We start from the raw sequence: 24,195 nt of genomic DNA, 5'->3' as shown, positions 1-24,195 counted from the left end.
ATTATTGGTTACGCCAATGTCATCAAATTGCGTGCTTTGTCAGCAGAAAATGAGTTAAGATCACTTAAAATGGATTCTTAAATTGACGTGAATTGCTGAGGGAATTACTATGGTTTTCTAAAGGGTTCTTAAGCATGAAAAACTTTACTACTTAATTTCAGCAAAAAAATGTCCATTATCAAAAGATATTTAGAACAACTTTAGAACAACATTAGAACACAGGTCCCTGCTCCTCAATAAACCCACAAATAAATTAGGGTAGAAATTGACCCTAAATGATGTTATTGTATGAACACTTAACCTATTCGTACCAAATTCATTTCACTGCTACTCTAACTGAGGTGCTAGCCTATTTAATTTAAAATGGGTTCATGCCTTTGTTAAAACAGTGGGGAGAGTGGAGTTCATAGAATAACATCGCAATTCTCCTCTACAGTCTTTGGCTAAACCATCAGCTTTGGGATCAACCAGGGCAACACGTGGCTGGTTTTAGAAGAAATTGATCATATGACTTAAAGCGTAACCTGCATCCTACTGAATACTTCTACTTCTTCTTGGGCAGTCCCTCGGAACCGAGGATGACTTGCTTCCACACTAAAAATGAGTTCTCAGGTGACTGATGAGTCCAATGTGGGACCTACAGTCTCTGTCACAGGTGGGGCAGACAGTGGTTGAAGGGGCGGGGTGCTTGGGTTGACGTGCGCTCCTTGCGCTGCCTGCGCTTGGCTTCCGCTTACTCCCGGCGAAGAGACTCGAGGTGTTCGGCGCCTTCCCGGATGCTTCTCCTCCGCTTTGTGCAGTCTTGGGCCAGGGATTCCCAGGTGTCGACGGGGATGTTGCACTTTTTCAAGGAGGCTTTGAGGGTGTCCTTGAAGCGTTTCCTCTGCCCACCTTGGGCTCTCTTGATAATAATAATAATATTATTATCAACAAGCGTTAGCTACGAATGCACCTTCTATTCCCAAAGACTGCTGGTGACCAAAAGAGGGCGCTAAGCAGGTAATAATCTTTTGTTTCAAATAACCACCTCTTTCCTTTCCGATAGCAAAATACTGCGGATGCTGGAAATCCGTAATAACAAGAGAAAACGCTGGGAAAAACTCAGCAGGCCAGGCAACATCCATGGAGAGAGAAACAGAGCCAACGTTTCAGGTCGAAGGGTTCTGACGAAGGGTCATCGACCTGAAACGTTGACTTGGTTTCTCTCTCCACGGATGTTGCCTGGCCTGCTGAGTTTTCCAGCGTTTTCTGTTGTTATTTCTTTCCTTTCCCTTCTTGCTATGAGTAGAACTATACCAATTACTAAGGATAATTTACCAATGGAACGCAACGGTCTTTTACACTGAGAAATCATTACCTGATAGAAAGGTGCGCGGCGACAGGTTTTATTCCTTATGCAGGCTGAGAGGCTAAAACTTTTCTTCATAAAGTTAAGGCTTCCGCTAATTAAATTATATTCCCCAAAATCATAAACTGAAAGGAATTTAACCAGATATTTCTGTTTCTAAGCGCGTAAAAAATATCAGCAAAATTAAATCACATTTGAAAGTATGTACCTTCTGTGCAGAAGTACTTATAGTTAAAGAAATAACTAACTTTTCCATAGGACTTCATCACATCCCACAGAAACATCCCAAAGAACGGATCACATTGCACCGTTACCAGTGTCGCATGAGTAAACACAGCGGCCACTTTCCACAACAAGGTGATGTCGGTTGAGAGTAAGTCTTGGCCAAAACACTGGGAAAATTCTCTTCAAATAGTGGCACAGGATCTTTATCGTCTACCTAAATGACAGACAGGGGATCGGCTTAACAAAATCCGAAAGATAACGCTACATCGACATATTTGCCTAGATGATGTACTGGGACATGAGGCATTGACTTCCTGTCTCAAAGGCAAGAGCGATACCACTTAGACAAGGTAACATTTAACTTGAACAACATTTAATATTTGTTGTATATGATGTGCAGTATGAAGCAACATATTCCTTCAAACTGTAGGGGATCCTCCGTAATGCATTTATTGAGGAGGCATTAAGATGGCAAGGAAGCTATCTTATGATTATAACAGCAATGTCCAAGAAATTTTCAATGATGCTATGTTTCAAAAGGTTTTCTTTCCCTCATTCCTCTCCAACCTTTCTCTCAGGGTCACTCACCAATTCCAGCCCAGATGGCCAGCTGCTCCAGGCACTGCCAATGCTTCGTAGCCAGAGAATCACCTGCAATGGCTTCTCTTCCTGCTCCCGCATCGTTACCTCTGGTGTCCCCCAAGGATCGATCCTTGGCCCCTCTCCTATTTCTCATCTACATGTTGCCCCTTGGCGACATCATCTGAAAACACAGCATCAGTTTCCACATGTACGCTGATGACACCCAGCTCTACCTCTCTGCCACTTCTCTCAACCCCTCCACAGTCTCTAAGTTGTCAGACTGCTTATCCGACATTCAGTTCTGGATGAGCAGAAATTTTCTCCAATTAAATATTGGGAAGACCGAAACCATTGTCTTCAGTCCCCGCCACAAACTCTGTTCCCTCTCCCAAACATCTGTCTGAGGCTGAACCACACTGTTTGCAACCTTGGTGTCATATTTGATCCTGAACTGAGCTTCTGACCGCTTATCCGCGGCATAACAAAGACCGCCTATTTCCATCTCCATAACATCGCCCGTCTCCGCCCTTGCCTCAGCTCCTCCGCTGCTGAAACCCTCATCCAGGCCTTTGTTACCTCGAGACTTGACTACTCCAACGTACTCCTGGCCGGCCTCCCACATTCCACTCTATGCAAACTTGAGGTCATCCAAAACTCGGCTGCCCGTGTCCTAACTTGCACCAATTCCCGTTTGCCCATCACCCTTGTGCTCGCTGACCTACTTTGGCTCCCGGTTAAGCAACGACTCGATTTCAAAATTCTCATCCTTGTTTTCAAATCCCTCCATGGCCTCTCCCCTCCCTATCTCTGTAATCTCCTCCAGCCCCACAACCCCCCCACCCCCAGGATATCTGCACTCCTCTAATTCTGTCCCCTTGAGCATCTCTGATTATAATCGCTTAAACATTGGTGGCCGTGCCTTCTGTTGCTGAGGCCCTAAGCTCTGGAATTCCCTCCCTAAACCTCTCCGCCTCTCTACCTCTCTCTCCTCCTTTAAGACGCTCCTTAAAACCTACCTCTTTGACCAAGCTTTTGGTCATCTGCCCTAATTTCTCCTTATGTGGATTGGTGTCAAGTTTTTGTCTTATAATACTCCTGTGAAGCGCCTTGGGACGTTTTACTATGTTAAAGGCGCTATATAAATACAAGTTGTTGTTGTAGTGGTTGAATTGGCCACAACCAGTTACCCAAAGTGCGTAGCGCTCTTGCCTCTGAGTCAAGAAGGTTGTGGGTTCATAGTCCCATTCCTGACACTTAGGCATAAAAATCTAGACTGACACTCCCAGTGCAGTGCTGAGGGAGCGCTGCACTGTCAGAGGTGCCGTCTTTCAGATGAGACATTAAACCGAGGCCCCGTCTGCTCTCTCAGGTGGACGTAAAAGATCCCGCGGCACTATATCGACCAAGAGCAGGGGAGTTCTCTCCAGTGTCTTGGGGCCAATATTTATCCCTCAATCAACATCACTAAAAACAGATTATCTGGCCATTATCACATTGCTGTTTGTGGGAAGTTGCTGTGCGCAAATTGGCTGCCACGTTTCCTACCTTACAACAGTGACTCCAAAAGGTACTTCATTGGCTGGAAAGTCGCTCCTCCCTCCCTCCCTCCCCCTGGTCGCTAGTTAGTTTCCGCAATGATGCAGTTAAGAGTGGGAACTCGGCAGCACAGGGATTAAACCTGCATTTTAGCACTGCCTGTAAACTGTGCACTGATACTCCAACACATCACCTTTCAGAAAGCAGGAAATTTGTGCAAATTGTGAAAGGTACAAACAACATACATAAGGGGACAATGTGGGGGGTTGTCCGTGCAGCATGACGCTGAATCCATGAACGTCACTGTGTAAGGAGCCGGGTAAATGATTTGTCAGACTGTAATATCCTGCCACAACTCCTAAAAAGTTCTATACATACCATATGTTTTTTTTTGATTCATGGGATTTGGGCGTCGCTGGCAAGACCAGCATTTATTGCCCATCCCTAATTGCTCTTGAGAAGGTGGTGGTGAGCCGCCTTCTTGAACCGCTGCAGTCCGTGTGGTGAAGGTGCTCCCACAGTGCTGTTAGGGAGGGAGTTCCAGGATTTTGACCCAGCGACGATGAAGGATCGGCCGATATATTTCCAAGTCAGGATGATGTGTGACTTGGAGGGGAACTTGGAGGTGGTGGTGTTCCCATGCGCCTGCTGCCCTTGTCCTTCTAGGTGGAAGAAGTCGCGGGTTTGGGAGGTGCTACCGACGAAGCCTTGGCGAGTTGCTGCAGTGCATCTTGTAGATGGTACACACTGCAGCCACGGTACGCCGGTGGTGGAGGGAGTGGATGTTTAAGGTGGTGGATGGGGTGCCAATCAAGCGGGCTGCTTTGTCTTGGATGGTGTCGAGCTTCTTGAGTGTTGTTGGAGCTGCACTCATCCAGGCAAGTGGAGAGTATTCCATCACACTCCTGACTTGTGCCTTGTAGATGGTGGAAAGGCTTTGGGGAGTCAGGAGGTGAGACACTCGCCGCAGAATACCCAGCCTCTGACCTGCTCTTGTTGTCACAGTATTTATGTGGCTGGCCCAGTTAAGTTTCTGGTCAATGGTCACCCCCAGGATGTTGATAGTGGGGGATTCAGCGATGGTAATGCCATTGAATGTCAAGGGGCGGTGGTTAGACGCTCACTTGTTGGAGATTGTCATTGCCTGGCACTTGTGTGGCACGAATGTTACCTGCCACTTATCAGCCCAAGCCTGAATGTCGTCCAGGTCTTGTTGCATGCGGGCATGGACTGCTTCATTATCTGAGGAGTTGCGAATGGCACTGAACACTGTGCAGTCATCAGCGAACATCCACACTTCTGACCTTATGTTGGAAGGAAGGTCATTGATGAGGCAGCTGAAGATGGTTGGGCCTAGGACACTGCCCTGAGGAACTCCAGCAGTGATGTCCTGGGGCTGTGATGATTGACCTCCAGCCACCACAACCATCTTCCTTTATGCTAGGTATGACTCCAGCCAGTGGAGAGTTTTCCCCCCTGGTTCCCATTGACTTCGTTTTACTAGGGCTCCTTGATGCCACACTCGGTCAAATGCTGCCTTGATGTCAAGGGCAGTCACTCTCACCTCACCTCTGGAATTCAGCTCCTTTGTCCATGTTTGGACCAAGGCTGCAATGAGGTCTGGAGCGGTGTGGTCCTGGCGGAACCCAAACTGAGCATCAGTGAGCAGGTTATTGGTGAGTAAGTGCTGCTTGACAGCACTGTCGACAACACCTTCCATCACTTTGCTGATGATTGAGAGTAGACTGATGGAGCGGTAATTGGCCGGATTGGATTTGCCCTACTTTTTGTGGACAGGACATACCTGGGCAATTTTTCACATTGTTGGATAGATGCTAGTGTTATAGCTGTACTGGAACAGCTTGGCTAGAGGCACGGCTAGTTCTGGAGCACAAGTCTTCAGCACGATAGCCAGAATGTTGTCGGGGCCCACAGCCTTTGCTGTATCCAGTGCACTCAGCCGTTTCTTGATATCACGTGGAGTGAATCGAATTGGCTGAAGACTGGCTTCTGTGATGGTGGTGGGGACCTCAGCGGGAGGCCGATATGGATCATCCACTCGGCATTTCTGGCTGAAGATGGTTGCAAATGCTTCAGCCTTGTCTTTTTCACTCATGTGCTGGACTCCACCATCATTGAGGATGGGGATATTCACGGAGCCTCCTCCTCCCGTTAGTTGTTTAATGGTCCACCACCATTCACGACTGGATGTGGCAGGACTGCAGAGCTTTGATCTGATCGGTTGATTGTGGGATCGCTTAGCCCTGTCTATAGCATGCTGCTTCCGCTTTTTAGCATGCATGCAGTCCTGTGTTGCAGCTTCCCCAGGTTGGCTCCTCATTTTTAGGTACGCCTGGTGATGCTCCTGGCATACTCTTCTACACTCCTTATTGAACTAGGCTTGGTCCCTTGGCTTGATGTTAATGGTAGAGTGAGGGATATGCCGGGCCATGAGGTTACAGATTGTGGTGGAATACAATTCTGCTGCTGCTGATGGCCCACAGCGCCTCATGGATGCCCAGTTTTGAGCTGCCAGATCTGTTCTGAATCTATCCCATTCAGCATGGTGGTAGTGCCACACAACACGATGGAGGGTGTCCTCAGTGTGAAGACGAGACTTCATCTCCACAATGACTGTGCGGTGGTCACTGCTACCAATACTGTCATGAACAGATGCATTTGCGACAGGTAGATTGGTGAGGATGAGGTTGACGTAATAAAACTCACTACGCACTTGGTTTGAGTATAAAGCAAGGCTTTAATCAGCTTGTTTCAGAACATGGAGATCTAGTTGTACTTCACTAGTTCCTTGTCTTACAAAATGTCTCTGGTAAGCTGGGCCCACACCTGAGTATTTATACTCCTTGGACGGCGCCACCAGGTGACCGTCCAGCGTTATTTCATGAGCAGTTTCTTGCTGATGATGAAATTTATAACAGAGGTCAAGTAGGTTTTTCCCTCGTGTTGGTTCTCTCACTACCTGTCGCAGGCCCAGACTGGCAGCTATGTCCTTCCGGACTTGGCCAGCTCGGTCAGTAGTGGTGCCTCCGAGCCGCTCTTGGTGATGGATATTGAAGTCGCCCACCCAGAGTACATTCTGTGCCCTTGCTCCTCTCAGTGCTTCTTGCAAGTGGTGTTCAACATGGAGGAGTGCTGATTCATCAGCTGAGGGAGGGCGGTAGGTGGTAATCAGCAATTTGCCTTCTGAATGCCCCCTTTTGCAAGAAAAGTCCTGGAAGCAGTGAAAATGATGACTTCTGAGTGGATCGGCGTGATAACAAATCATTTGCCCTAGTAAAGAACGTAGGCAATTTATTTTAAAAGCAACTGAAAGTTCCACAAAAATGCCTGCTGTTAATCTTAATTTCCCTCTCAGTATGGCATTCTTCTACCAGGAAAGACTCAAAAGTTGTTATGTAGCAATAAATCACTTTTACAATGTACAATGACCTATCAAGCAATGTAATTGTTTAAACCATACTAAACCTGAGGTTCCCATTTTATGCTGCATAGATCAAAAAATTGGCCGTTTGAACTGCTGCTAATTGTAGTACATATAAGTTATTCTGCGATTCACATCCCACTACATTTGAAATTTCAGGTTTGCTAAATATATTTGCAGAGGCATGAAAAATCTTAAATTATTCAATGGAAAGTCACATAAATAATCTGAATCCAGTAGAAACTGAGACCTCATTTCTTTTTGTTCCTGGGATATGGGCGTCGCTGGCCAGGCCAGCATTTATTGCCCATCCCTAACTGCCCCTCGAGAAGGTGGTGGTGAGCCGCCTTCTTGAACCGCTGCAGTCCGTGTGGTGAAGGTGCTCCCACAGTGCTGTTAGGGAGGGAGTTCCAGGATTTTGACCCAGCGACGATGAAGGATCGGCCAATATATTTCCAAATCAGGATGGTGTGTGACTTGGAGGGGAACTTGGAGGTGGTGGTGCTCCCATGCGCCTGCTGCCCTTGTCCTTCAAGGTGGAAGAGGTCGCGGGTTTGGGAGGTGTTGCTGAAGAAGTCTTGGCGAGTTGCTGCAGTGCATCTTGTAGATGGTACACACTGCAGCCACGGTGCGCCGGTGGTGGAGGGAGTGAATGTTTAAGGTGGAATCTAGAATCAAATTAAACATTCCTGTTTAGATTCCTTTGAATTGTATAATCCGATAAAAATAGCTTTAAAAATGCCAAGCATTTGCCTTATCTTAATTATAATTGTCATAATTTTAAGTAGAAACAATTATTATTACAATAATTATAGATGTTAGATGCCATGATTGTGTATATTTAATCATAATATTATGTCATTCCCATGAATACACAATTGATCTTCATTCCAATAGATGCCCCTTGAGACACCAGGACTTACAGCAACACAAAACATCAACGGGATCTTCCTCTCCCACGGGCCCTCAGGAATACAGAAACTAAGCCATGACTTTATTCCTATGAATATTCCCCTGGATGTCTCATCTGCATGAATATCCCAAAACTCCCTCATCCCTATGTGAATGTTCAACAGATCCTCATGCCACACAGCAATATGAACACTCCATAGCAGGTCACAGCTGCCATCTGTCTGAGCACCAAACATGGCCCTCATGCGCTCATGAATGCCCAACATGGTCCACGATCCTCATTTGTTTAAGTACCTCATAGAAGCAAATGACCCATAAATGCAAAAAAAAAACCATAGGATCCTGTGACGTTGCTCGCCCATGAATAATACGTAGGAACCCATTATGTTTGCATCTCTGTGAAATCCAAACTTTGTTAAAAGGAAATTTCAACTTTTTAACATTAAATTTTTATTTTTAGGAGTAAGCTGTGGTTCAGTGGTAGCTCTCTTGCTTTAGAAGGTTACCGGTTCAAATCTGCTCTCTCAGGTGGACGGAAAAGATCCCATAGTATTATTTGGAAGAAGAGCAGGGGAGGAAGAAGAGCAACTCCTCAGATAATGAAGCAGTCCATGCCCGCATGCAACAAGACCTGGACAACGTTCAGGCTTGGGCTGATAAGTGGCAGGTAACATTCGCGCCACAGAAGTGCCAGGCAATGACAATCTCCAACAAGTGAGAGTCTAAACACTGCCCTTTGACATTCAATGGCATTACCACCCCGGACCCCTCACCATCAACATCCTGGGGGCCACAATTGACCAGAAACTTAACTGGACCAGCCACATAAATACTGTGGCAACAAGAACAGGTCAGAGGCTAGATATTCTGCGGCGAGTGTCTCACCTCCTGACTCCCCAAAGCTTTTCTACCATCTACAAGGCACAAGTAAGGAGTGTGATGGAATACTCTCCACTTGCCTGGATGAGTGCAGCTCCAACAACACTCAAGAAGCTCGACACCATCCAAGACAAAGCAGCCCGCTTGATTGGCACCCCATCCACCACCTTAAACATTCACTCCCTCCGTCACCAGTGTACCGTGGCTGCAGTGTGTACCACCTACAAGATGCACTGCAGCAACTCACCAAGGCTTCTTCGGCAGCACCTTCCAAACCTGCGACCTCTTCCACCTAGAAGGACAAGGGCAGCAGGTGCATGGGAACACCACCACCTCCAAGTTCCCCTTCAAGTCACACATCATCCTGACTTAGAAATATATTGGCCGTTCCTTCATCGTCGCTGGGTCAAAATCCTGGAACTCCCTTCCTAACAGCACTGTGGGAGTACCATCACCACATGGACTGCAGCGGTTCAAGAAGGCGGCTCACCACCACCTTCTCAAGGGCAATTAGGGATGAGCAATAAATGCTGGCCTTGCCAGCGATGCCCACATCCCATAAAAAAAAATTTTTTTTTTTAAGTTCTCCCCAGTGTCCTGGTCAATATTTATCCCTCTTAACCACATAATTAAAGCAGATTATCTGGTCATTATCATATAGCTGTTTGTGGGAGCTTGCTGTGCGCAAATTGGCTGCTGCGTTTCCTACATTACAACAGTGACTACACTTGAAAAAGTATTTCATTGGCTGTAAAGCGCTTTGGGGCGTCCTGAGGCTGTGAAAGGCGCTATAGAAATGCAAGTCTTTCTTTTATAAACAAATGCGACTTTATATCTGAAGGTATTCTTATTTGCATTGGTTTGTAGCAACATGATACAGTTTATTAATCCCTTATCCGAAACCCTTGGGGCCAGATGTGTTTCGGAATTCAGAATTTTTCGGATTTCAGAATGGTAGGGGTATCTGCAGCTCTTTTTGACATTTTCACAGTGAAATTAAACTCAAAATCACAAAATAACAACAAATATCAGCGAGCAGCAGACGCACGTGTGACTGGTAGCAGCGCTGAGACACAACTGACGCCTCACACCTACGTGGGTCAAGCATCGGCCGCGTCAGGTCATGTTTGGCGCCACTCGGGTCATGTCGTGCACACGAGTGACGCTCCACGAAAAAACTTTCGGTTTTCAGAGCTTTTCGAAATTCGGAATTGCAGATAAGGGGTTGTGGACCTGTATAGAATAAATCCTTTTCTGCCTGTCAGAACTGATTATGGTGTAATTTGCAATGAATTAGTCATCTCAAGTGTAGTGTAAAGAAAAACAGTATTCTCCAATAAAAAGTCAGGAGGAGGAGAGTATTCAGCAGCAAGAAACCCATTAACAGTCCCGGTTGTATCGAAGTGTTAACAGCTACGGTACTGTATCTATGCTGCTGAGGAGAGTCACACATGATCAGTATTTCAACAGCAAGACAAAAACTCTGGTGGAATACATCAAAATATTAGGATTCTTTTTAAAAGATGAGTGATACTCCGGGACAGCCATTCGTAGAGCTACAAAAAGTATATTACATAGCTTTATGTGCCCTTGGAATTCCAGGTACAAATCTTTTCTTTTATCCATTTCCTGTAATGTAAAGTCTAAATTCAGCTGTTTGTATTTTGTAGTTTTTGACATTTATAATTATAAGCTTAAGATAATGACTTGGTGTTACGTGAGTGTGGCTACATTATTGGAACATCCAAAGGTCTTGAAGATGTAGTTGTTTTCTAGAGCGAGCTGATACATTTTGAACTGCTTTGGAAACCTTAAAACTATCTTTATTTTATCTTGCTATATTCTGAAAACATAAAGGCCTAGAAATTCGTCCCGGGCGGTGGTGCAGAACGGGCGGTACCGGATCGGCGCCTGAGATTTCATCGACTGCGATGGACTTGAATATCAGGCGCTGTGTATAACAGGCCATATTTTAAAAATATGCAGCTAAAAACAACATTTTAGAGAAAGCCTCAATTCCTGGATATCTAGAAATAAAAAAGCTTAGATAATAAATAACATTGGAAGGAGAAACAGTTTAAAATGTCGAATGGGCTTCTACATAATATAACTGTTTCCTTTATCAATTATTTTCACTGAGCTGAAATTATTGTGTTAAAACTGTTACAAGCAGAATCAGCATCAGGCCCATTTTAAATCAAGATGTGAGCACAAAATTCGAGTGCTGAGGGAGTGCTGCACTGTTGGAGGTGTCGTCTTTTGGATGAGACGTTAAACCGAGGCCCCGTCTGCTCTCTCAGGTGGACGTAAAAGATCCCGCGGCACTATTTTGAAGAAGAGCAGGGGAGTTCTCCCCAGTGTCCTGGGGCCAATATTTATCCCTCAATCAACGTCACTAAGAAACAGTCATTATCACATTGCTGTTTGTGGGAGCTTGCTGTGCGCAGACTGGCTGCCGGGTTTCCTACATTACAACAGTGACACCACTTCAAAAAAGTACTTCATTGGCTGTAAAGCGATTTGGGACGTCCAGCGGTCGTTAAAGGCGCTGTAGAAATGCAAGTCTTTCTTTTTCTTTTATGTCAACTTTTAAATTCATGCAAGTACCTATAGCAAGAGGTCAATGTTCAAAGACTGGTGTTTTTCCTTCTCCCTCTATATTTTTTGAAACAATGATGGAAAGTTTCAAACCAAAACTTTCTGAGATGATATTTCACTGCATTGGTGATAATGGCCCAGAAATTCCAGAACGTATTTGCACTTACCCCGCGCTCGTGCCGATCAGCTTCTGGGACGCCTGAACTTGCAGAAATAGAAAGCACATTCCCGGGCAGCGTATGACGTCACGCCGCCCAGGAGTGCAGCCAGCGCGAAGCCAGGAGCGTGCAGTGTAAGTGAGACACGCCCCTTGAGGTCTCAGTTTCACTGGACACGCCCCCAATGTTTCTGTCAAGCTGCTAAGGATTTTTACATGCAAAGCAGCAGTTTAAATAGGTTTTTGGAAGTTTTTTGAAGATTTTGGTAACTTTTATAAACTTTTTAAAATGTTTACATTATTTTGAGTAATCTGAAGTAGTTTTAAAGAGAATTAAAGCAATTTAAAGACTTTTAAAAGCCCTAAAAGAATTTTTTAAATTCCATTTATTTATTTAGCAATGTCGTCGTCATACATGTCTTCACACTGTTCCCTTTGGGGAACTGTATGAAGTGGTGGAAGGATTTATGGCCATGATTAACGCTCATTCCGTGACCGTAACCATCTTTGAACCAGCCATTAGGGCGGTTAGTCCTATGGCGGGAGGGTTTTACGGGCTCCCACAAGCTATACAAGGAGGGGGGGCCACCCACACCCACGGACGCAAATATCCCACTGGATGTCAACCCAGAATTTAGAGCCGGAGCTCCGACTCCACTTGCCGGGACTGTCTGGAGCGGGGTTCGAAACCCTACCCTGATCTGGCCCAGCGGCAGGGATCCTACCGCTATGACAAAGGCCCAATCCAATTAGCAACGTGAAATGGCAGCATAGGGCTCCAGTCACGGGGAGGGAAAAGGCGCAGGAAACGTATGGGTGTCACCTTTTGTGCGGAGTGGGCCTTTTGCGTAGCAGTAAGCATCCCCGCCGCTGGGCCAGAAGGAGTAGGGTTTTGAACCCCACTCCAGACAGTCCCGGCAAGTGGAGTCGGAGCTCCAACTTTAAATTCTGGGTGGACATCCAGCGGGATACTTGCGTCCGTGGGTGTTGGTGGCCCCCCCCCCCTCAGATGGGTTGTGGGAGCCCGTAAAACCCTCCCGCCATAGGACTAACCACCCTAATGGCTGGTTCAAAGATGGTTACGGTCACGGAATGAGCGTTAATCATGGCCATAAATCCTTCCACCACTTCATACAGTTCCCCAAAGGGAACAGTGTGAGGATACGTACGATGATGACCTCTTGCGCAATGCACCTCCTTGGGCCCTCAGTCGCAGATGCGAGGGGGCAAGTCGTGCAATTGTTAAATTTTTTATTTTATTGGCATGTAAAATGTTGGCCCAGTAATTCCCTTCCAAATGCGCTAGTACGGTCGGGGTACTTACGCATCTGGCCGGATGAAATGCTGGTTTTCAGCATTCACAGTGCATGTGGGGAAAACTGGCATTTCCTGTCCTCTGAACGAAGGGGTTCAGAGGCAGAACGCGTGCGACTGCACAGGCAGCGCGTGCGCAGTATAATTCGCCGCTTTCATTAATGCTTTCAGTGAGGTCCAGTCATTACAACTTACACATGAAAAAAGCATGGGTACAGTTGCTCCACAGGCTGCGGAGGAAGATATTTCTTATCGTGGAGCTTCTGAAAGTATGTATGTCTGTATATATTCCTTTGCGTGTTATGTATATATTCCTTTATTTATGTGTATGAATGTATTATTTAATTATGACATTCAGAGAAAGTAACTTATTGGAAAATCATAATTAAAAACATACATTCATACACATTAGTAAAGGAATATAAAACATACATACATATACGTAAAGGAATATATGTGGACATACATACATAACTCATTCTCACATTCCATTCACACAGCCACAATTGCTCCTTCTACCTACCGTTCTGAAAACCCTTTTAAAAAAAAAATTTAAACTTTAAAACTTACTTAAAATTTCTTAAAATAACTTCCCTCCCTTTCCCAAACAAAAATATTGCATTTCAAGAGCTCCACGATAAAATATATCTTCCTCCGCAGCCAATGAACAACTTTACACTTGCTTTTTTCAAGTGTAACTTCTAAGGACTTACCCTCACGGATTTCATGAATGAAATCCACGAAGTTCACTGCGCAAGCGCTGCCTGTGCAGTCGCACGCGCTCGAGGTCTGGAAATGCCGGCGTTCCCCGCATGCGCTGTTCACGCTGAACGCCGGCATTTCCAACGGCCAGAAGCGTGAGTAAGCCGACCGTACTCATGCTTCTGGCCTGGAATTTCTGGCCCAATGTTAGCGCACAGACTTTAAGATTTGCGTAACATACTATCCATCCTATACAGCAGCGAGCAATGCGCAGGCATTTGTAACATTCCCCATGTTTCATTCTGCAATTTCATTTAAACTACATATTAGTAAATCTTAAAAAGTAATTATTTTGAGTAAAATTACATGCATTAGTTTGAAAAGAAGTCTTATGCAGTGACCTGGAACTGATATATTTAAAGCAGTGGTATGCTGGTTAGCAGCACGGTGGCATAGTGGTTAGCACTGTTGCCTCACAGCGCCAGGGACCCGGGTTCGAATCTGGCCTCGGGTGACTGTCTGTGTTGAGTTTGCACATTCTCCCCGTGTTTGCGTGGATTCCCTCCGGGTGCTCCGGTTTCTTCCCACAGTCCAAAGATGTGCAGGTTAGGTTGATTGGCTATGATAAATTGACCCTTAGTGTTAGGGGGATTAAATATGTGGGGTTACGGGGATAGGGTGGGATATGTGTCGGTGCAGGCTCGATGGGACGAAATGGCCTCTATCTGCACTGTGGGGTTTCTGTGATTCTGTGCTGTAGAAATTAGATTGATAATGGGAAATTCAAATGGACTGCCACACAGAGTAAGGAAAGACTGACTCGCATTTCTATAGCACATTTCACGACCACCGGACGTCCCAAAGCGCTTTACAGCCAAAGAAGTACTTTTTAAAGTGTAGTCACTGTTGTAATGTGGGAAACACGGCAGCCAGTTTGCACACAGCAAGCTCCCACACACAGCTTCTCTCTCTTAGGCCATCCCTCGGAACCGAGGATAACTTGCTTCCACATTAAAAATGAGTTCTCGGGTGACTGATGAGTCCAATGCGGGACCTACAGTCTCTGTCACAGGTGGGGCAGACGGTGGCTGAAGGGGCGGATGGGTGGGGTGCTTGGGTTGACGTGCGCTCCTTGCGCTGCCTGCGTTTGGCTTCCGCTTGCTCCCAGCGAAGAGACTCGAGGTGTTCGGCGCCTTCCCGGATGCTTCTCCTCCACTTTGTGTGGTCTTGGGCCAGGGATTCCCAGGTGTCGGTGGGGATGTTACACTTTTTCAAGGCGGCTTTGAGGGTGTCCTTGAAGCGTTTCCTCTGCCCACCTGGGGCTCTCTTGCCGTGCCAGAGCTCCGAGTAGAGCGCTTGTTTTGGGAGTCTCATATCGGGCATGCGGACAATGTGACCCATCCATCGGAGCTGATCGAGCGTGGTCAAAGCTTCGATGCTGGGGATGTTGGCCTGAGCAAGAACACTGATGTTAGTGCGCCTATCCTGCCAATGGATTTGCAGGATCTTGCGGAGGCAGCGTTGGTGGTACCTCTCCAGTACTTTGAGGTGCCTGCTGTACATGGTCCATGTCTCTGAGGCATACAGCAGGGTGGGTATCACTGCTGCTCTGTAGACCATGAGCTTAGTGCTGGGTTTGAGGTCCTGGTCTTCAAACACTCTCTTCCTCAGGCGACCGAAGGCTGCACTGGCACACTGAAAGCAATGTGATAATGACCAGATAATCTGTTTTTGTGCTGTTGGCAAAGGGATAAATATTGGCCAGGACACCGGGGATAACTCCCCTGCTCTTCTTCAAAATAGTGCCATGGGATCTTTTACGTCCACCAGGGAGAGCAGACGGTTTAATGTCTCATCCAAAAGATGGCACCTCCGACAGTGCAGCACTGCACTGGAGTGTCAGCCTAGCTTTATGCGCTCAAGTCTCTGAAGTAGGACTTGAACCCACAACCTTTATGACTCGGAGGCAAGGGTGCTGCCCACTGAGCTACGGCCGACACTACTAAAAGCAGCGCCCGAACAGGGACAGGAAGTAGTGATGGGATGTGGCAGAGTGGCTGAAATCCAGCACAAATATATCACCAATCTCAGCAAAGCCTCCTCAGAGCAACATTGAGAGGCCAGATTCTTCCCCAAAGGGAAGGAGGGGGAAAGGCTCTGAGCGAGAGTCACCCGGGGGCTGTTCTCGTAAAGCTACTTACAGCCAGTTTAAAAGCAGGATCGGCAGATGCCCAAGAGCAGTGTGGCTGCAATCCCCTTTGGTGAGGTGGCATGGCACAGTGAGATAAAAAGAAAAATAAACCAAGCTACCAGGGCAATGGTAGCTTTTCACACAGGAATGAAGGCTGTAAAGGCTGGGGCCTAGAAATTCGATAAGGCCCGAAAACGGGAGGTGGCACCGCGGGGCGCGATTCGCTCGCGCCCGTTTAAAAATCGCAGGCAACACGTTACTTTGGTGTCCTGCGCCCAGAGCGGGTGGACCGCCATTTTTTCCAAGAAAACTGGTGTTAACGGCCGCACTACCACGGGGAATTTCTAGTTCTGGGTGTCATCCCAACTCTGTTGACAGCACTCTTGCCTCTGGACCAGAAGGCTATGGTGTTTCAGCCTTATGCCAGGATTTGAGCAGGTAATCTTGACCAATAGTCTCGTGCACTCTGGAGGGTCTGCAGCACTGTTGGAAATCCTGTCCTTTTCATGAGCTGTTATGCTGAGAGCCTGTTTGCCTGTTCAAGTTGGCATTAAGAAGACAGTCGGGTTAGGAAAAGATAGACTTGCATTTCTACAGCACCATTGGACATTCCAAAGCGCTTTACAGCCAATTAAGTACTTTTTTTCTGAAGTGTGGTCACTGTTATAATGTGGGAAATGTGGAAGCCAATTTGCACACAGCAAGCTCCCACAAACAGCAACGTGATAATGACCAGATAATCTGTTTTAGTGATGTTGATTGAGGGATAAATATTGGCCCAGGACACCGGGGAGAACTCCCCTGCTCTTCTTCGAAATAGTGGCCGTGGGATCTTTTACTTCCACCTGAGAGAGCAGACGGGGTCTCGGTTTAACGTCTCATCTGAAAGACAGCACCTCCGACAGTGCAGCACTCCATCAGTACTGCACTGGGAGTGTCAGCCTGGATTTTTGTGCTCAAGTCTCTGGAGTGGGACTTGAACCCACAACCATTCTGACTCAGAGGCGAGAGTGATACCTACTGAGACACAGCTGACAAATTCAGTATTCTGGAAGGATGTGATCAAATGGGCTGAAGGACATTCTCCAATCCAATTGATCATGTGAAATACAATAGAAAGCTAGATTATAGGAATCCTATCATGCACATACTTCAGCATTGATGAAAATTTAGTCTGTGATGAACCCCTTTGCGTATACATTTAAATTACACAAAGCATTACTTTACAACCTGCTTACAATTGTGGGCATTCTGGGAACCCACAGCTTAATTTTATTTTAACCATCACCTTATCTCAAATTTCTTCCCTCCCAAGAGTCGATTCCCATCCCACATTTCCCTTCAGTAAGGACGACCATGAACTCCAGCCCATGAGCAGCCATCTGGAGGTGAGCTTGCAATGAGGAATGATGACGACAATCCATTTTTGCCTGCTTCCAAGATGGGAATGTTATGCTGTGCTGAAGTGTTCCATTTAGCAGCTGAGCTTTGAACTGATAAAAACTCATTCCCATAAGCGTCAGGTGAGATTGGGTGCCAGGCAACCCTGTAACTCAATCTGAGACCATCTGGCTAGGAGGGTCTGTAATACCTGGGCTCCCAGGACACCTGGAAGAGGAATATATTTTGCAAATAAAAAACCCAGAGTTCAGAGTGAGCACTGAGATAATTCTTTTCCTGCGGCACATTGAAATTTTGAGTTGTCGAGAATCAGCATATCAGTAGCTTATTAGCACGGATGACAGCGACAGGAATGCATTTGTTTAGAATTTAAAAATAACATGGGGATCCAGAGTTTGCTTTTCTGCAGCATTGGTTCAGTTTTACATGTAGAATAATAATTAGGTTTCGTTACAATGTTTTCTGACTGATTTGTGCTTCTCTTTATGTGTGTAGGGAATGTGTTTGCTGGATCTATCATCTGCTGTCGAGCATGCAGTTTGTCAAAGACTACAACCATTTATCTGGTCTCACTGGCTGTTTCAGACACCTTCTGCCTAATCTGGGCAGGTATTTTGAATCTAACAAAGTTATGGCTGGGCCCCAATACCAGTTGGGTCTATAGCTCTTGGTGGTGTACACTCATTGTTTTAGAGTACGGCACCACCCTTTGCTCAGTGTGGATCCTCATGGCCTTCACCATTGAAAGGTACGTCGTTTTGTTCAATAAAAGACTGAAGTACCACCTAACTAAACCGAAGAATGCTCTGTGGACGGTGGTGGCAGTTGTAATCCTTTCCTACCTGTTGGCCGTCCTTGCTTTGTTGATGAATAAATTTGCAAGAAAAGTAGTTGCAGCCAGCAGATTAATGTCAATGAATGACACCAGTCCCCGGCCTGAAGAATGCATCCTGTTCAACCACGTCCACTTCCCAACAACAATTTGGCTTCACGCGATTCTATCTGGTGGTGTTCCTTATCTACTGATCCTTGTCTTCAGCGTACTGATCGCCTGCCACTTACACGCCAAAACCAAGGTTCATTCAGAATTTGAGAACGCCGCCTTCAGAATCACCAGGGTAAAAACAAAGAAGTCAGTTCAGATTCTGCTCGTGGTCTCCTTCGCTGCTGTTGCGTTCGGTCTCCCCAGGTTTATTTCAGAATGTCTACCGAATGGCTCGGGCGGTCCGAGTTATTTCGATTACAGCACGGTTACGAGTGTGAAATCCGACATCCTGTTTATGCTCCAATGGTTTAATTCTGCCATAAACTTTTGGCTTTTTTGTTCGGCGTCCTCTGCCTTTCGCCAGGAGTGTCTGGCTATTTTCACCTGTAATTTCTGTCGGAAACAGACCTCAAGGACTGTAGCAACTATACCTCTCAGTACCGTAAAGACAGTGTTCAGAAGTAAGTACCACTGTGCAAAATGAACACAACATTGCCGGGAACTTCCATTCATCAACAGAAGAGCACAAGGCCAAAGGTCTTCTAATGTCCCTTCTTCATGTGACAGATATAAACACTTCAGTTCGCTATTTGTGTGAACGGCATTTGATGTGAAACAAGATACACTCTTTGGGTTGTAGGTTCTAATTTATACTATTTACATTTCTTGTTCGTTGCAGAAATCTAAAAATAAATTGATTTCAACTGGATGGTGCCATAGGTTAGATTGTGGCCTTTCATCTCTAGGGTCAAGGTTTGAATCCAGACCATGTGTGATGAAATATTCCATTCATCACTCATCAGTATTTCTCTGCCTGTGACTGTGGTTGGTTTCAGTTTCATTTCCATTGTATTGTACTGTGTGTAGGGCTCCGCCCATACCTGGCTCCTATGTAAGCTGGCCCAGCCTGCAGCACATCCAGTACGGCAGACCTCTGGATGGAAGATACATTCTCCTCTGTGTGTTACCTTCTAAGTCAATAAAAGCCTTGTTTTGTTTCGCTAACATCACCATGTTTCCTTTGTCTATTAGCTGGAAGTAAGAACATAAGAATTAGGAGCAGGAGTCAGCCACTTGGCCCCTCGAACCTGCTCCGCCATTCAATAAGATCATGGCTGATCTTCGACCTCAACTCCACTTTCCCGCCTGATCCCCATAGCCCTTGATTCCCCAAGAGTCCAAAAATCTATCGATCTCAGCCTTGAATATACTCAACGACTCAGCATCCACAGCCCTTTGGGGCAGCTTTGTAGCAAGGGTTTCACATTCAACTGAAATGCAACTTAAAGCCTACAACACCAGCATCATCCGTGCAAGATACATGCCTAAAGATGGATCACTGACTGCCTCAACCCTAAAGACTGTACCTTGACGTGATGGGAAGACTTGCGTGCTCCCATGACCCTGAGAGCTATGCTGGCGGCGGTCTAAGGCTGCCCAAGCCAGACAGGCCGAATGGCAGGAGCCAGATTAAAGGCAGGCCACTGATCATCCAGGTAAGGGTTTGTGGGTCAGTCTAATGGCTTGTCCATGTAGAAACGGCTTTCGTTATGGAAACAATCCAGAGACAAGGTGAGTCTGCTACAGACTTGCAAATATAAACATCAGCTGTGGAAAACCACGACCTTTTTAATGTAAGGACCGCAGTCGAAGAAATGGGTTGCCTCACGCAGCACTGGGCACGGGAGAGTAGAACTAACAACCCTATGTAATACAATGAGAGATGACAATGGTGGCATAAAAATTAAGATAACAATGTCTTTTGGTTTGTTCCAGTATATTTATTATATTATAGACATTAGGTAGGCACTGACTGCAGTAGAATCTGTTAACGTTAATACCTTTTAGACAGAAACTCGTTACTAAAAGCTTCTGCAGAGTATTGCCTGCAATCTTATTGAATAACTAGTGGATTAATGAACAAACTTTACTGGAAAGTGTGTCTCAGCCCTACCAACGCAAAATAAAGCTTGGTGTTTATTTTAGTGGTTCTATGTCATCTCTAGCACAACATCGGCAGCAGCGATTAATTCATGTCATTGAACCTCTCCTGCGCTCCATCCTATCACAGACCGTCCCTTTCGTTCTTGCCTCCTCTCCCACTCTCCCTGCCCCTGCACTTGCTTAAAACCTGTCACATCTCAAACTTCTTCCAGTTCTGACTAAAGGTCATCCACCTGAAACATTGACTCTGTTTCTCTTTCTCCACAGATGCTGCCTGGCCTGCTGAGTGTTTCCAGCATTGTCTGTTTTTATTTCTGATTTCCAGCATCCGCAGTATTTTGCTTTTGTATTAATTTAATGTCCATGGGCGAAAAATTTGCTTTGGTTGTAGCAACATCATAAATGTATACAAAAATAAAGCAATTCCTCTTCCATGTGATTGTACTGGTAGTTTGATCATGTATGAATTAAATCTTGTTTTTTGGCACAACATTATTGAGAGGAAATGATTGGAGCCACATATTATGTAGGAAATCTCACATGCATTATTGATGCACAGAGGTTAAGTACTAACACCATAAGAACATAAGAATTAGGAGCAGGAGTCGGCCATACGGCCCCTCGAGCCTGCTCCGCCATTCAATAAGATCACGGCTGATCTTCGACCTCAATTCCACTTTCCCGCCCCAATCCCCATAGCCCTTCATAATAATCAGCCTTGAATATACTCAACGATTCAGTATCCACAGTCCTTTGGGGTAGAGAATTCCAAAGATTCTCAACCCTCTGAGTGAAGAAATTCCTCCTCATCTCAGTCTTAAATGGCCGACCCCTTATCCTGAGACTATGCCCCCTAGTTCTAGACTCCAGCCAGGGGAAACAACCTCTCAGCATCTACCTGTTGAACAAATTAATGCAGTTTTTGAAGAAACCAAAAGCTGCTGTTGCACTATCGCTTTCAGATTATGTGAAGCAGCTTCAGATAACCACAGATGTGAAAGTGGAGGTGTAACTCCAGGCATTGGGCCCCAGTCAGACTCCTGAGCTCATTGAGAACAGAAGGAGTCAGACAACAGCCAGATTTTCCTCTGTTGCGCTAGGGTGTAAATAATCATAGAGTCACAGATAGATAGAGTTATACAGCACAGAAAGAAGCCCTTCGGCCCATCATGTCCGCGCCGCCCATCAAGCCCTGTCTATTCTAATCCCATTTTCCAGCACTTGGTCCGTAGCCTTGTATGCTGTGGCGTTTCAAGTGCTCATCTAAATGCTTCTTGAATGTTGTGAGGGTTCCTGCCTCTACCACCCTTTCAGGCAGTTAGGCCCAGAGCACAGAGCAAAATCGGTTCAATAATGTCGACAATCCTCCATGCCTGATTTTCCTCTGCGTGCTCCACCGAGGCGATTATTTACAATCAAGCGCAACAGGGGAAAATTTACCCCAACCTTTAAGTCGTTAGTTAAACCTCAGCCCACGAAAATGCCAGCTGTGGCTCGGTGGGCAGCACCCTCGCCTCTAGAGTGAGACGGTTGTGGGTTCCCAAGCCCCACGCCAGAGACTTCAGCACAAAATCCAGGCCGACACTCCCAGTGCGGTGCTGAGGGAGCGCTGCACTGTCGGAGGTGCCGTCTTTCGGCTGAGACGTTAAACCGAGGCCTCATCTGCTCTCTCAGGTGAACGTAAAAGATCCCATTGTGGCGTACCGATCACAGAAAGGACACAATCCGCTTTCCGGTCCGTAGACTATAAATCAGGCGTCATGCCTTTAAGAAGGATCACACCTTTAAGAAACTCGATCTGCAACATAGTTAAGCCCAGAGCGGGGGAGGAGCAGTCGAAGCTGTGCACTGATGAAAGGCAGTCGTACTTTGTGTAGTCTCTGACTCCATTTTGTGTTCAGCATGCAGCCTCAAAAATTAAACCTTTTCTGTTGAACCTCTCCGAGTTCAGTATTTTTTGCTAGGAGTACGTAGACTCCTACATTGGTGACCCCGATGCACAGGACGACTCCTAAGCGTAACCATGGCTGACACAAACGCAGTTTCTGTGAAGCTGCCGGAGTTCTGGGAGAACCTGGCCACCGCCTGGTTCCTTCAAGCCGAATCGCAATTCTGACTCCGCGGCATCACCGCCGACGCAATGATGTACGACTACCTCCTCGCCTCCCTGGGCAGCTCCACAATCACGAAAGTCTGGACAACACTACAAAACCCTCCGGAGGAAGACAAGTACGCACATCTCAAGGCCGCGCTCATTAAAAAATTCACAGCCTCCCAATTCTTGCGCAACTGCCACCTCCTCGACCTCCCGGGCCTCGGTGGCTCCACGCCGTCAGACTTGCTCTCACACATGCTTGCTCTGACCGACGAGAAACCGCCCGGCACCCTCTTCCACACGCTCTTTATCCGCCAACTACCTCCCAGCATCCGCCCGGCGATCGTGGCGTCCAGCCTCACGGACCTCAAGGCCCTGGCCGACGAAGCCGATAAGCTCCTGTCCGCCAGCTCCAACCACGCCGTCACCCCCGACCTGGCCTCCGCAGCGTCGGCGCACGCTCCACCCTCTATCGCGCGGCCACACAGCTCGGCCACGAGGCCCCCCAGGCCCCCACGTCCGCCAAGCCCTCCGACCCAGGGCTACTGCTACTTCCATACCCGGTTCGGCGCACGGGCACGCCGCTGCAGCCATCCCTGCACGTTTCCAACCGCCCCCACACCGGCCTACACGATGGCCGTGGGGCAAGCAGGCGCGCTGCTGTACGTTACGGACAGCGCCTCCGGACGCCGTTTCCTATGCGACACGGGCGCGCAGCGCAGCATCATCCCGTGTCTGCCCTCGAGATCCAGCGAGGCGGCCGCGGCCCTGCGCTGGCTGCCGCCAATGGCACCGACATCCGGACGTACAGCACCCGCATCGTCACCATCGACCTCGCAGGCCGCCGCTACCACTGGGAGTTTATCACCGCCAAGGTGCTCTCCCCACTCCTCGGTGCGGATTTCCTGTGCACCCACGGCCTGTTGGTCGACATGCCTCGGCGCCGCCTCGTGGACATGAACACCATGTCACCTATCCCAGGCGCCATGGCCCCCCCCCAACCCGCCGAAATGGCGTGGCAGTGCCACGCCCGCTCAACGGACGACTACTCAGCACTCCTGGCTGAGTTCCCAGCCCTCACCAACCCGACCTTCTCCGCGAAGGTTGCTAAGCACGGGGTAGAACACTTCATCCCCACCACAGGCCCACCGGTGTATGCCCACGCCTGCAGGCTGGACCCGGTCAAGCTGGAGATCACGCGGGCCGAGTTCGCCACAATGGAACAGCCCGGCATCATCCGCCGCTCCAACAGCCCCTGGGCCTCCCCACTCCACATCGTCACCAAACCCGACGGGGGATGGCGCCCCTGCCGGGACTACCGGCGCCTAAACGACACCACCACGCCGGATCGGTACCCCATACCGCACATTCAAGACTTCTCAGCTAGACTGGCCGGCCGCTCAGTCTTCTCCAAAGTCGACCTGGTGCGCGGTTACCATCAGGTGCCAGTCCACCCCACGGACGTTCCCAAGACGGCCATAATCACCCCTTTTGGGCTATTCGAGTTCCTCCGAATGCCCTTCGGCCTCAAAAACGCGGCCCAGGCCTTCCAGCGGCTCATGGACTCGGTCCTCCGGGACCTGAAGTTCCTCTTTGTCTACCTGGATGACATCCTGGTAGCTAGTTTCTCTAAGCAGGAACACATCGAGCACCTCCGCACCCTGCTCCAGCGGCTCAGTGAGCACGGGCTGCTCATCATCAGCCCAGCCAAGTGCCAATTCGGCCTCAGCAGGATCGAATTCCTTGGCCATCACATCACGCAGGATGGAGCCATTCCCCTGCCCGCCAAGGTACAAGCCGTCCAGCAGTTCCCCCGGCCCACCATCATCAAAGGCCTCCAGGAGTTCTTGGGGATGATTAACTTTTACAACCGCTTCATTCCCG

At 47.5% G+C, this 24,195-nt stretch overlaps 1 protein-coding gene across 1 annotated transcript; it reads left to right on the top strand.

Annotated features, from left to right (window-relative positions):
- The first annotated feature begins 10,447 nt into the window (after positions 1 to 10,447).
- Positions 10,448 to 21,228, top strand: LOC147103422 (putative G protein-coupled receptor 139). The gene is made up of 3 exons (XM_085963122.1): positions 10,448 to 10,526; positions 17,783 to 18,733; positions 21,179 to 21,228. Exons 1-3 carry the CDS (start codon positions 10,448 to 10,450, stop codon positions 21,226 to 21,228), a joined length of 1,080 nt encoding a protein of 359 aa, XP_085819248.1.
- The last annotated feature ends 2,967 nt before the right edge of the window (positions 21,229 to 24,195 follow it).

Source organism: Somniosus microcephalus, chromosome 20, assembly GCF_052327205.1.
Source record: "Somniosus microcephalus isolate GS21.2 chromosome 20, FLI_Smic_1.0, whole genome shotgun sequence".
NCBI lineage: Eukaryota > Metazoa > Chordata > Chondrichthyes > Squaliformes > Somniosidae > Somniosus > Somniosus microcephalus.
This window is presented reverse-complemented; position numbering and strand designations above follow the sequence as displayed.

Coding starts and splice junctions, on each gene's coding strand:
- LOC147103422 (XM_085963122.1), top strand. CDS start 10,448: ATGAGTGATACTCCGGGACAGCCATTCGTAGAGCTACAAAAAGTATAT. Junction 10,527..17,782: donor ATGTGCCCTTGGAATTCCAG/GTACAAATCTTT, acceptor TTATGTGTGTAG/GGAATGTGTTTGCTGGATCT. Junction 18,734..21,178: donor CGTAAAGACAGTGTTCAGAA/GTAAGTACCACT, acceptor TATCGCTTTCAG/ATTATGTGAAGCAGCTTCAG.